The sequence below is a fragment of the Argiope bruennichi genome, chromosome 6 (genome assembly GCF_947563725.1).
Source record: "Argiope bruennichi chromosome 6, qqArgBrue1.1, whole genome shotgun sequence".
NCBI classification, from domain to species: Eukaryota; Metazoa; Arthropoda; class Arachnida; order Araneae; family Araneidae; genus Argiope; species Argiope bruennichi.
In genome coordinates, this window is record NC_079156.1 from 17912872 (window position 1) to 17926123 (window position 13252).

The 13252-nt window shown below is 34.7% G+C and overlaps 1 protein-coding gene across 1 annotated transcript; it reads left to right on the top strand.

The window, feature by feature from the left end:
• The first annotated feature begins 10255 nt into the window (after window positions 1-10255).
• On the top strand, window positions 10256-11173 carry LOC129971321 (nose resistant to fluoxetine protein 6-like). Its single transcript, XM_056084956.1, is given in 2 exon segments — window positions 10256-10698; window positions 10701-11173. Coding segments are annotated over 2 exon segments (900 nt in total). The 5' UTR covers window positions 10256-10271.
• Window positions 11174-13252: the final 2079 nt, after the last annotated feature.

Sequence of the window (13252 nt, forward strand, 5' to 3'; positions counted from 1 at the left end):
GTCAGCAACTTTGGGCCGAAGACCACGACAGTTCCAAAAAATGAAAGTTCCCATCAAGTAACTGAAGAATTGAATTTAATATGGCAAGTGTTATCAAGAGTTGGCGAAACATCGCAACTCATTTGCAATTCATCCTCCTCGTCAGACGAATGGAGGGAAATGGAATCGGGACTTTTAGGTGAGCCAAAGATGGACGTTAAGTCCTTATGGACATTACCTTTCGTCGCAAGTCCCAAAGCGACAGAACTTTGTGTTGCAGATTTTTTTAACTTCGTTCTTAGTTCTTTTGGTGAGAGTCCCCGTTTTGACAGCTTTAGCTTTAGTGCTCTTTGAGAATTGGAGTTTGATTTCGATTTCGATCGGACTGGTTTGCTAGTTTCTGGTGCACTGGATGGTGAATTTTCAATCTCAGAATCGGAAGAGTTTTTGACAGTTGTAGTTTGGGAGTTATATTTCACACAGTTTGTGCATTTACAGTTTGCACAAAAAGGTGTTTTTACAACGGAAGCATAACTCACACCAGGTTTGGGTGTTTGAGCCACTACTTTTTGTCTTGCTTCAGAATAAGAAATGGATTCTTTAAATTTTATTGCAGTTATTTGCTTTTCAAGTTTCCAGCGTTCGCAGACTCGAGAAAACGATGCATGACAACCTCCACAGTTCACGCACTTTTCGGTGGCGTTACAATGTTCGCTATCATGGTCTTTTCCCGCACAGCGGGCGCATGTTAGCGTCCCGCGGCAATTAACCTTCGAGTGGCCGAAACGCTGGCATTTAAAGCATCTCAAAGGATTTGGGATGTATTGCCGAACAGGTAGTTTAATATATCCAGCATATATGAATTCTGGAATTGTTGGTCTATGGAATGTAAGGATGTAATGCTTTGTGGGAAGGAGTTGTTCATCCCGCCTAATAGTAATTTGGCGTACATGGGTTACTCCTTGGGGTTTCAGTTCCGCAGTGATCTCCTCAAGGGGAACATTGAACAGTTCGCCACATGTGATTACACCTTTGGAGAAATTTAAAGATGTATGAGAGATAGCGGTTACAGGGATTGTAGCTAAAGCTTTAATTTTCAATATTTGCTGTGCTTGTTTTTTACTGGAGACTTCTATCATCAAGTCACCGGAACGCATTTTACGTATGGCAGAGACATCACCAATTGTTGCAGTGATTGCCTTCTGCACTAGAAAAGGCGATACAGAATTAAAAGTTTCGTTTTTTTCAGTGATTCGTTTTACTATAAAATAGCGGTCAAATTGTGGAAGGTTAGTAACGATATTAGGTAGTTTGCGATGCCCACTGAAGGGAGATTTCTTAGGAGGAGCCATACGATATTACGGAAGATTCGGGCCCGACGGCACCGCCCACCACGGAGCCCAACAAGGGAAGGCAGCCACCGGCTCTGGCCATTCCCAGCCTCGGCACTTACCTTAGTGCTAATCGGTTACCTATACGCTCGGAGTTACCCCCGGGGACAGTGACCACCCTTAACGCCAAGCCCAAGGAGTAACCAATTCGCTTGATCCCTAGCAGACTAGCCACTCGGGTGACCATCTACCAGCCGATTGATGCACAGGGGACCACAATGCACCACCCGTCTTTCAAATGGGTCGCCACGCACGGCCAACACGTGGGACATTGGCTGTCCATGAGAAGCAAGAAGCAAACAGAGTGGCGACAGCTTCTCATGGAGAGCTCCCTCGCTTGCCGTCGAGGGAAAGAAAAAACAAAGGTGACAGCAGAAGGCGCAGAGGAGAGTAAACCTAAAGGGAGTAAAGATCCCTGGGTACCTCGGGATTGGGACACCCGTACTCACCTATAGTAGGTGAGCCCCTGAGGGGGCATCGATTTATGAGATTGTTATTTGACATATTACAAGAGTGCAGTAAGGACAAAAAAAGTGGCCAATAAGGGTATTGAGCCAATTTTGTAGATTTAGTAGTTGGCGATTGCCGGGTAGAATATGAATCAGTGAAATAGGGAGAAGCTGAACTGTCAGGAATAAAGCCGAAAAACAAGTCCCAATTATAATTCCGAATGCAGTCGAGGCCTTTGAAAAATGAAAGAATTCCTTTCATCAACAAGAAGAGCAGACCAAGAATAAGTAAAAAATCATCTTTGAATGAAAAAAATAAATAAAAGAATGGTTTCAAATGATGGAAATGCAACTAAATGACCATTGGAAATTTCATCATCACCATCAGACAATCCCCAAAAAGAAAACCAAGTTGACTCTACCCCTTTAAAATAAATGACTTGACAAATCAACAATCTAACGCAATATATAGGAAATAATATGCATCAAAATACAGGTATTCGGAATTTAAATCTAACAGAAGAGTCAAGCGCTCAAAATGCAATATCAACTTAAGTTTTAAAATAAACTAATGTTTTTTAAAATTTCATTCAAAATAAAATTTAACAATTTATGAATTAAATAAATTGTGCTTTTTCATTCAATAAGGAAAAAAATATAAAAAAGGAAAAAAAAATAGAAATTTCAATATCCAGATAGAAAAAAAAAATGTAGCTATTCAATATCCAGGAAAATTAAAGATTTTTTTTTTGTCTAGGATGATTTTACTTAAGTCCTTAAAACAAAAGGTAAAGGTAAGTCCAACAAAAGGTAAAAGAATTTGAGATCAATAATTTTTAATTCAGTTTTTCGAATATCAGGACTGAAGAGTTTGGAGAAAAGGGGCAAATTATAAATACATATTTTTTATGCCAGTTTTAATAATTTATTCCGAAAATGGATTTCAGTAATGGAATGTTGTCATATCACCAAGCAAATCATTCTTTTTGTTGATATTTCTAAGATAAAGAATGGAAAGAAAAACTGATCTATTTCAGCAATGTTCCCTGCAAAAATTCGCCCCAGGTTATCTTTTCGGAAAATCACCGAATATGGTACACTGAATGCAACCATTCTTCCTTATCTATGGACAACAGAATGGGAATAAAATACAATATTGTTTTTCTTATGCGCGCTATATTAATTTCCTCCAAATATTGATTTCAACAATGAAGGGGCCAATTTAAGGGGAAAAAATTTCATTGCTGCCCGTTCGCAGAAAAGAAAATATGGAAAGAAACAGTGAATTTTTTTCTATGTTCACTGTAACGTATTTTCAACAGATATCTTCTCGGAATCAAAGAAAACAAGACACTGACAGCAAACCACCCATTCTTCAATAATTAGAGAAAAAATACAAGTCAAAATGTGCACTAATTATTCTGATACGCCCGGTAAAAAATTTTCATCCTTTAATTGGTTTCGATAATAAAATAATTCCATATTAGCATAACAGATATTTTTTTTCTACTTCCATTATTTAGAAATGAAATAGAAAAATATCTATCAGAGAATTTTTTTTCTATGTCAACTATAAAGATATTTTCCAGGATATCCTTCCGGAAGCAAAGAAAGATCGCAAACTGACGTGAACCATTCTTGATTTCTTAAGGATAAAAGCTAGGACAAAAAGGGTAATTTATTTAATGTCCCTTAAATATACCGAAAAGCGATTTAAGCAATGAAATTGTACGCAGCAAATTTTTAGATTAAAGAAAATGCTTTTTTTTTTTTTTTTTGGTATCTATTCATTGTAAACTTTTTTCGAGGATATCCTCTCGAATTAGAGAAAATCACATTCCGATGGCAAAACAACCATTTTTTTTTACTTAATGAGAAAAAAGAAAAAATTTACAATAATTTTTATTTTGCCAGTTAAATAAGTTAATTCCATTACTGCTCATCATAATGAAACAAAGCCACTTCAGAGCAGCTAATAGTCCTTGCTGCCGCCCTAACGAAAACTCGAGGGAAGACTAAATGAGTATTTTTTCCTTTACAGTGCTTAAGTGCTATACACTTTAATAATATCCATATTGCAAAAAGAATCTTTTACCCTTACACAATCACCGATTCAAAATATGAAAAAACAAACATATTGATTTTTTTATTACTATTCCAAAATTAAATTATTCCAAATTGAATTATTATTATTCCAAAATTAAAAGTAAAAATTTTTTTCCAATATAACTTCTCCGGAATGAAGCAAGACACATTCTGAAAACAAAGCAACTATTGTCCATTACTTAAAGAATGCCAAATTGTGAACTAATTATGCCCACTCAGTTATGCCCACTAAAAAAATTTCATCTGAATCTTGATTACACCAATGAAATACTGGCTTGACAAAGTAGCAGATAATCATTTCTACTGCACTTTCAGAGAACTTAATTTCAAAAGTTTCGTCTTTTTTTTTCTGTTTGCTTTGCCAAGGTCTGCATAAACAATTGCCATACCATTCCTATTTGAAACAAGGAGCCGCATACAGAAGGCAAATATTCTTCCGTATTTATTTCAACATTTCACCATTTTTTTTCTTTCCCCGCTAAAATATTTTCCCCAAAATATAGTTTCTGACCATGAAAGGATGGCAAGGCCGAATATAATTATTTCTGCATTTCGTTCGCAGAAAGTGAATTATGGAAATACAAAGAGTATATATTTTTTTTTATTATGCTCACTGTAAACAATTTCTCCAAACTATCATTTGATGAAACAATTTCTCTAAAGGTCCTTTTGATCAACAATCAGCTCCTAAGAAATTGAATATTAAATCATTCCAAGACACTTTTACAACATTCGATACTTCTAATGAATATTTTGACCTGCCAAACACTCTTAGTAAGATTTCATTACACCAAAGATCGTTTTCATACAGTTTAATCCTCCAAATCACATTTTGAATTATTTTTATCCTTGAAAAGTACATTTCAGATAATTTCGTACCTCCAAAGCAAAATTACCACCAAAGGACATTTTAAACAATTTTATTTCCAATTTATATCCATTACCTCCAATAATATCAATTGAACATCAATTATCTCACTAGAACTTTTTAAAATCACCAATGCCTTTTAAGTGTATCCTAACAATCAGTACTTAAGTGTACTCTAACAACCAGAACTTAATTTCCACAGTTTTTTTTTTTTTTTTTTACTTTTTTCTTTGCCAAGGTCACCATAAAGGATTGTCCTACGATTCTTATTAGAAACAGGAAATCGCATACTGAGGGCAACAATTCTTCCGCATTTATTGAAACAAGCTGTCATTTTTCTCTTTTTGCTATTCCATCTAAAATACATTTTCGCTTAAATATTTTTTAAGCATGAAAGGTGGCCAAATTAAGACAAGAATATGTCCAAAGTTTTTTTTTTTTTTTTGTCCATCTGGTATCTCCAAAGAACATTTTGTACAACCAATATCTGCAAGATATCTTTTGTCCAACCAATATTTTCAATGTGTCATTTTTTCATCCATTATCACCAAAGCACCTTTTAGCATTCAGCATCCCTATGCAAGTCATATTTCCATTGCGTCTTTTCCATATTTAATGTCTAAAATTACAAATTTTGGGCATTTAAAATCTAAATTCTGCCTTTCAATTTCTTAAATCTTCAACTGCCAAATTAACATTTTTACTTTTTCATTTGTCTTATTTATCTGACTGAAGCCTTGTATCCCCCTAGCAGATTTTGAAATTAAATTTAGATTTTTTTTCATTGAATTTAGATTACTCTTCATGAATTATTTGACCAAAATAATTGAGGAAATCGGATCAGTTTGAATTAAAAATAAATTTCCAATATTTTTTTTTTCCTAAAGTCACTTATTTTTTCAAAAAACGAGGTAGCGAATTACTTACCAAAGTTCTTCATTTTTATCTCTTTTCCTTTCAGCAAACGAGTCAATACCATTAGCAAGATGAAAAATAAAATTATGAACCTCATAAGCAGAAAATTTATTTTTAGTCATGTTTCTCTGTCCTAGATTTATATACATCCAACCCCTTTCGTCAATTTTTACGTTTTTTGCGACAATTACTCGAATATTTCTATATAATTAACAGCATTTTTTTCTTTTAAAACTATAAATATCAGAAATTATCCTATCGAATTCGCTGAATGAATATTATGCCATTTTTTTGAAACGACCGTTTATAGAATTTTGAAAATTTTGAGGATTATTCAGCAATTCAAACTGAAAGGGTTAATTTGAGACAGAAAACATTCAAGATCGTTATCCCCCCCCCCTAAAAAATTAAGTGAATACAATCAAAAATTAAACTAATAATTCAATCCATAAATTAATATTTTTAACATAATTTTAAAGAAAATATTGCAATCATTATTTTCATACGATTATTGAATTTGAGATTTCTTGATATTGATACCTTGTGGATCTAAATACTGCGAATAGTAGATAGCTGGTTGGTTGGTTTCGATTTTTCGGGCACAAGAGCCATGTTTGGCCATGCTGCGCCAAGCTTATGGTAGATAAACAGGTTCATGGTATATAACATATGTTAATACAAGATAAAAGGAGTTAAAATTTTAAAAACATTGAAATTTTTTAAGGTGAAATTTATAAATGGATAAAATACATTTTGTCAGCCTTCAGAGTGTAAAAAAGGTAGATTAAATACATGTCTAAAAGATCAAATTTTGGGCATAGGAAAAATATAGCAGAAGTAAAAACAATATAGATATAATGGTAAAATACTGTGCTATAAAACGAGTTTTGGTTTAAAAAAAAAATTAGCAACAACTCGTTTAAATTAAAGATCAAAAGAAAATAAAAGCATGTCACAAAGCTACAAATTCTTATATTTCGTAGGGATAATATATTTACGCTTATCTTTAAGTTTGGTAGAGGGTGGAGGACTAAAAACTTGTGGTGGCTCTTCCAAGTCCTCAGACATATCATATTCTAATATATCCCCTTCCGAAGCAGTGGAAGAACTCATCTCTGCATCTGCATCCGATTCTCGAGATTGCTGTACTCTAGTTCCTCCTGAAGATTGAGCACTTAGTTTCGTGTTGGTAGAAGGAAGCAACTGAGTTTGAGCCGAAGTGATTGGCTTAGTATTCAATGTCGGTTTGCCATTTGAGACAGTATTTTGTGATACCACTGTGGTGTGAATTTGACGAGGTGAATTAGTATAAAATTGAGACTTTTTCAATATTTGTAACAGGTTTTGTTTTAGTCGGAGAGGTCTTTTTAAACTTTTTAACGTTAGTCACAAGTTGAAAATCATTTAGGTCCTGTAAAACAGAAGTATCTTCAGAAACAGATAAAACAAGTGGTGACGGTAGATTTGGCAAGTTACCTTGATTAGATACTATTGCAACGGATTCAGAAGATTTTGAGCTGTTACAGGCTGTGATGTCGGCTAAATCCCATTGAGTAGATATAGTAGCAGATATCTTTTTTTACAACAGAAGCATAGGTATTTCCAGGAGTAGGCATTTTTGACTTAATGAGCTTGCGGGCTTCCTGATAAGAAATATTGTTTTTTATTTTTGTTGATATTATTTCTTTTTCCTGTTTCCAGGCAGGAAAATTTCGGGAGAAAGATGTGTGGTCCCCCTTGCAGTTGACACATTTCTCCTTACCAGTGCAGTTAGTGCTGTCGTGATTGACTTCTGCACAGCGGGCGCATGTCATTGTTCCGCGGCAAGATGATTTTGAATGCCCGAAGCGCTGGCATTGGAAGCACCTTAAAGGATTTGGCACATATGCTCTAACAGATAAGCGCAAATATCCAGCCTTAATATACTCTGGTATAGTAGAGGAATTGAAAGTTAATACCAGATGCTTAGTATTCAGGAGCTGGCCATCTCTTCGTATTGTTATACGTCGCACATGGGTCACTCCCTGACTTTTTAGCTTTTGAGTAATTTCCTCTATTGGGACATTGAATAATTCACCACAAGATATAACACCTTTTGATGAATTTAATGATGGATGGGGACTAAGACGGGAATCGTTGAAAAAGATTTACAGTTTGTTTCGCTTGTTTGGGAGAATTAACTTCGACCAGCAGGTCACCAGATCGAAGTTTCTTTGTAGATTTTACCTCGCCAATACTTCCAGATATTGCTTTTACCACCAAAAAAGGTGACATACCATGAAACGATTATTTGTTTTCCGATTTTCTTTGAATTAGAAAGAACGTTGGAAAATTTTGTATAGAAGTTGAAGCATTGTGTTGCCCACTGAAGGGAGGACGCTTGGATTTGCCCATATGACATTGATAGAGGTTTCAGGTTCGACTGCACCGCCCACCACGGAGCCCAACAAGGGAAGGCAGCCACCGGCTCTGGCCATTCCCAGCCTCGGCGCTTACCTTGGTGCTAGCCGGAACCTATACGCTCGGAGTTACCCCCGGGGACAGTGACCACCCTTAACGCCAAGCCCAAGGAGTAACCCCTTTGCTTGATCCCTAGCAGACTAGCCACTGAAGTGACTAGGTACCGGCCGATTGATACACCGGGGACCACAGTGCACCACCCGTCTTTCTGATGGGTCGCCACGCACGGCCAACACGTGGGGTTTTGGCTGTCCATGAAAAGCAAGAAGCCAACAGAGCGGCGACAGCTTCTCATGGAGAGCTCCCTCGCTTGCCGTCGAGGGAAGGAAAGACACAGCAGAAAGCAGAAGGCGTAGGGGAGAGCGAACTGAAAGGGAGTATAGAACCCTGGGTACCTCAGGATTGGGACACCCGTACTCACCTATAGTAGGTGAGCCCCTGAGGGGAATAGTAGATAGCATTTTCGGAAAAGGACATCGGCGAAGAAGAAATAATCGGAGAAGCACAATAAGTCATTTGCCATGCAGCAGGGAAAAAATCCGTTAAATTATATTTGCACGAATGAAGTTTGAGATCTTTTGGCTTCTCCATCTTTTTTTTAAATATTTCACTAAAAGATAACAATTATTAACAGAAAATTAACTGAAAACTGTTCCGATCATATGGGTTAACAAGAAATTATATAAAAAGTTGAAAAACGCAATATTTTAATTTAACCACATAAGAAACTTTTATAAATTGTAGAACTTGAACACTTTTAACAATGACTTTAAGCGAAAAAGATGATTTTTTCTCTCTTTTCAGAATTAGTTTTTGGAACAATTTGAGAGACAGGAATCTTATTTAATTAGCACAATGATATTCGATGCGTTGAATTTTTTACAATCAGAAATTACACGGGACCATACTAGGTTTAATTTACTTCAATACTTTATTGGAAAAATTATTTTTTCACCGAATGCAAAAGAAGAAACTGAAACGAGATGATTTTTTTAGACGAGCACACATAACCACGGAGGAAATTATTAATCTACGTAAGGCACAAACGTACTGCAAAAAACGATGAAATTTACTTTAAAAAGCTTATTTTTGGGTAACATTTAATACTTCTTTTGCATCAGTCAGCTGTGACACAAAGGAAAAAATGTTTCTAGTTGAATTTAAAATAAATAAATATTCAAAGCACAAAAATGTAAAAGCAAAAATTGATACTAACCAAATAACTGCATTTTTAGAAAAAAAAGTTTGTTCTGACCTGTCACTTGTGCTGCCCACTTGCGGCAAAGGGAAAAACACTTCAGTGTATCGTGAGCGAGTGATGTCCGGTAGCAAGACAGCGTGCTGCTAAGCAACGATGGCCAGAATAAAAGGAAAAGGAGTCCAAAATTATTCTTGTGTGGTGATTTTTTAATAATGTGATAGCAATCGACATAAATTTAGTGCGTGTGTTCTCACATAGTCCGTCGAGCCGGAAGTGAAATAGCGATCAGCGATGGATTACGTTTTTTTTTTTGTGTGTGTGTGTGTGTGTGTGAAAATGTGCGAAGTGGATTAGCGTAGTGCTTAGTCAAAACACGAACCGAAACTTGTAGCTTGAGTGGTCGACGTGGGCGTAAACAAATCAACTGTGTTTTCATGTATTCTCTCGTCCCAATTCTCAAGGATAATTATTGTGGGAAATGCCTCAAGCTTCATGGCTGGTATTGACCAAGAGTGGACATCCAGCCACAATTGGAGTATGCATTCCATATTCTTATTCTACACACGATGTACAATATGCTACAAATGCTAGTCTGCGTGAAAATTTTCTAGATGTTGATGGCCATGTAGCAGTATGCCATACTGATCAAACAGGAATGTTTAAAGATGCTGGAGCCATTATAACTTTCTGTATCTTTTTGGTATTTTTTGTGACTGCCATCATTGCCACTATTTTCGATTATATAATTGAAAACAGAAATAGTCCAGAAACTATAAAAATTCTTTCCAATGAAAACAATAAAAGTATTTCAATGGCTGAATTGTGTGAAAATGAAGATCAGAAACCAAAAAGGTACATCCCTAGTATTGCGATGCCTTCTGGCTTTTTCCTTTAAAACCAACATGGGAAAAATTTTCACAGTGGGTAAAGAAGATGATGTCAGAGCTATTCATGTACTTAAATTCCTTAGTATGGCCCTCATCATCTTCGGACACACATTTTCCTTTGCTACAACAAACCTTTTCTTTGTGAATCCTGGGTTTACGCAAGAAACATCTAAAGATTTCCTATCCCAGATCTTCGCAAATGGAGCATTTGCAGTGGATACCTTCTATTTGATAAGTGGTGTTTTAGTTACTTTTGTTACCTTGAAAGGATTGGAAAAAATAAATGGAAAATTACCTCTTCTGTACTTTTATTTCCATAGATATTTCAGATTAACACCTCTATTTATGGCTGTGATTATGTTTTGTGCTTACCTACATCAGTATGCGAGCTCTGGGCCAAATTGGTTGCACTCTATTGAAATGCATGATTCTTGGTGTGGACAAAATGGCTTATTAATGATCTATATTTGCACAATTTCATCAAAACAGAGAATATGTGCTTAGGTCATACCTGGTATTTAGCAATTGATATGCAAATGTATTTGGTCACACCTTTGGTATTAATACCTTTGTATAGGAGTGTTAAATATGGTTTTATATCTATGGGTGCCTTCCTGTTTACAACTATTATTACAACTGCTGTAATCACTGCTGTTAATCATTATCCTGCAGTTCCCTACATGAATAACATTTTGCCTTTAGAAGTGGTGAACGAGTATTATAAAAATGTTTATATAAAAACTTATTGTAGAATGGGTCCTTACATAATAGGCATAGCAATTGGATATTTATTTTTGCATAAGAAAGAACTCATATTAAATAAGAAAACAGCAGCTGCTCTGTGGTGTGCCTCCATAGGCCTTGGATTAACGATCATTTATCTAATGTGGCCAGCCAATCAAGGAATGGTACAATGAATGTAACCATTTTTCCTTATCTATGGACAACATTATGGGAATAAAAAATAATATTGCTTTTCTTATGCGCGCTATACTAATTTCCTCCAAATATTAATTTCATCAATGAAGGGGCCAATTTAAGTGGAAAAAATTTCATTGCTGCCCGTTCGCAGAAAAGAAAATATGGAAAGAAACGGTGAATTTTTTTTTATGTTCACTGTAACGTATTTTCAACAAATATCTTCGCGGAATCAAGGAAAACAGGACACTGACGGCAAACCACCAATTCCTCAATAATTAGAGAAAAAAACAAGTCAAAATGTGCACTAATTATTCCGATTCCCCCGGTAAAAAATTTTCATCCTTTAATTGGTTTCGACAATTAAATAATTCCATGTTAGCATAACAGATTTTTTTTTCTACTTCCATTATTTAGAAATGAAAAAGAAAAATATCTATCAGAGAATTTTTTTTACTATGTCAACTATAAAGATAGGTTCCAGGATATCCTTCCGGAAGCAAAGAAAGCTCGCAAACTGACGTCAACCATTCTTGATCTCTTAAGGATAAAAGCTAGGATAAAAAGGGAAATATATTTAATGTCCCTTAAATATACCGAAAAGCGATTTCTGCAATGAAAATGTGAGGAGCCATGGAAGCAAATTTCTAGCTTAAAGAATATGCTTTTTTTTTTATCTATCCATTGTCAACTTTTTTCGATGATATCCTCTCGAATTATAGAGAAAATCGCATTCTGATGGCAAAGAAACCTTTTTCCTTACTTAAGGAGAAAAATAGAAAATTTACAATAATTTTTATTTTGCCAGTTAAATAAGTTAGGTGCATTACTGTTCGTCATAATGAAAAAGTCACTTCAGAGCAGCTAATGGTCCTTGTTGCCGCCCTTACGAAAACTCGAGGAAAGACTAAATGAGAATTTAATTTTTCCTTTACAGTGCTTAAGTGCTATACACTTTAATAATATCCATACTGAAAAAAGAAGCTTTTACCCTTACACAATCATCGTTTCAAACTGTAAAAAAACAAACATATTTTGATATTTTTTATTATTATAATTTCCAATGTAAATTTTTTTTCCCAATATCCACTCCAGATTAAAGCAAGACACATTCTGAGAACAAAGCAATTATTCTCCATTACTTAAAGAATGCCAGATTATGAACTAATTACTCAGTTATGCCCACTAAAAAAATTTCATCTGAATCTTGATGTCAACAATGAAACTTTTGCCTGACAGATTAGCAGATTATCATTTCTACTGCACTTTCAGAGAACTTAATTTCAATATTATTTTTTTTTTTAGCTTTGCTAAGGTCAACATAAAAAATTGTCATACGTTTCCTATTAGAAACAGGAAAACGGATACTGAAGACAACAATTATATTCCACCAAATATTGTTTCTGACCATGAAAGGATGCCAAGTTCGGACAGAAAATTTTTTCTGCATTTTTTTCGCAGAAAGTAATTTATGGAACTACAAAGATTATATTTATTTATTATGCCCACTATAAACAATTCCACCAAACTATCTTTTGAAGATTCAAATCCTCCAAATATCCATTTGATCAACAATTAGCTCCCAAGAAATTTTTGAATATTAAATCATTCTAAGGCTCTTTACAACTTTCGATACAGCCGATAAATATTTTGCACCTCCCAAACTCTTTTAGTAAGATTTCATTGCTTCAAAGATCGTTTTCATACAGTTTACGCTTCCATATCACATTTCAGATTATTTTTATACCTGAAAAATACATTTACCACCAAAGAACATTTTAAACAATTTTATTTCCAATTTAAATCCATTACATCCAATAATATCAATTGAACATCAATTATCTCACTTGAACTTTTCAAAACCACCAATGCCTCCTAAGTGTATTCTAACAACCAGTACCTCTAAAATACCATTTAACGTTCAATATCTCCAAACAAAAGTTATATTTCTGCGATTCTTTTTCAAAAAAAAAAAAAAAATAATAATAATAAATAAATTAAAAAAAAAAAAAATAAGCATGAACAAATAGTTGACATTTTTTTTTTTTATTTTTTTACTATTTTCAATGTAAATTCTT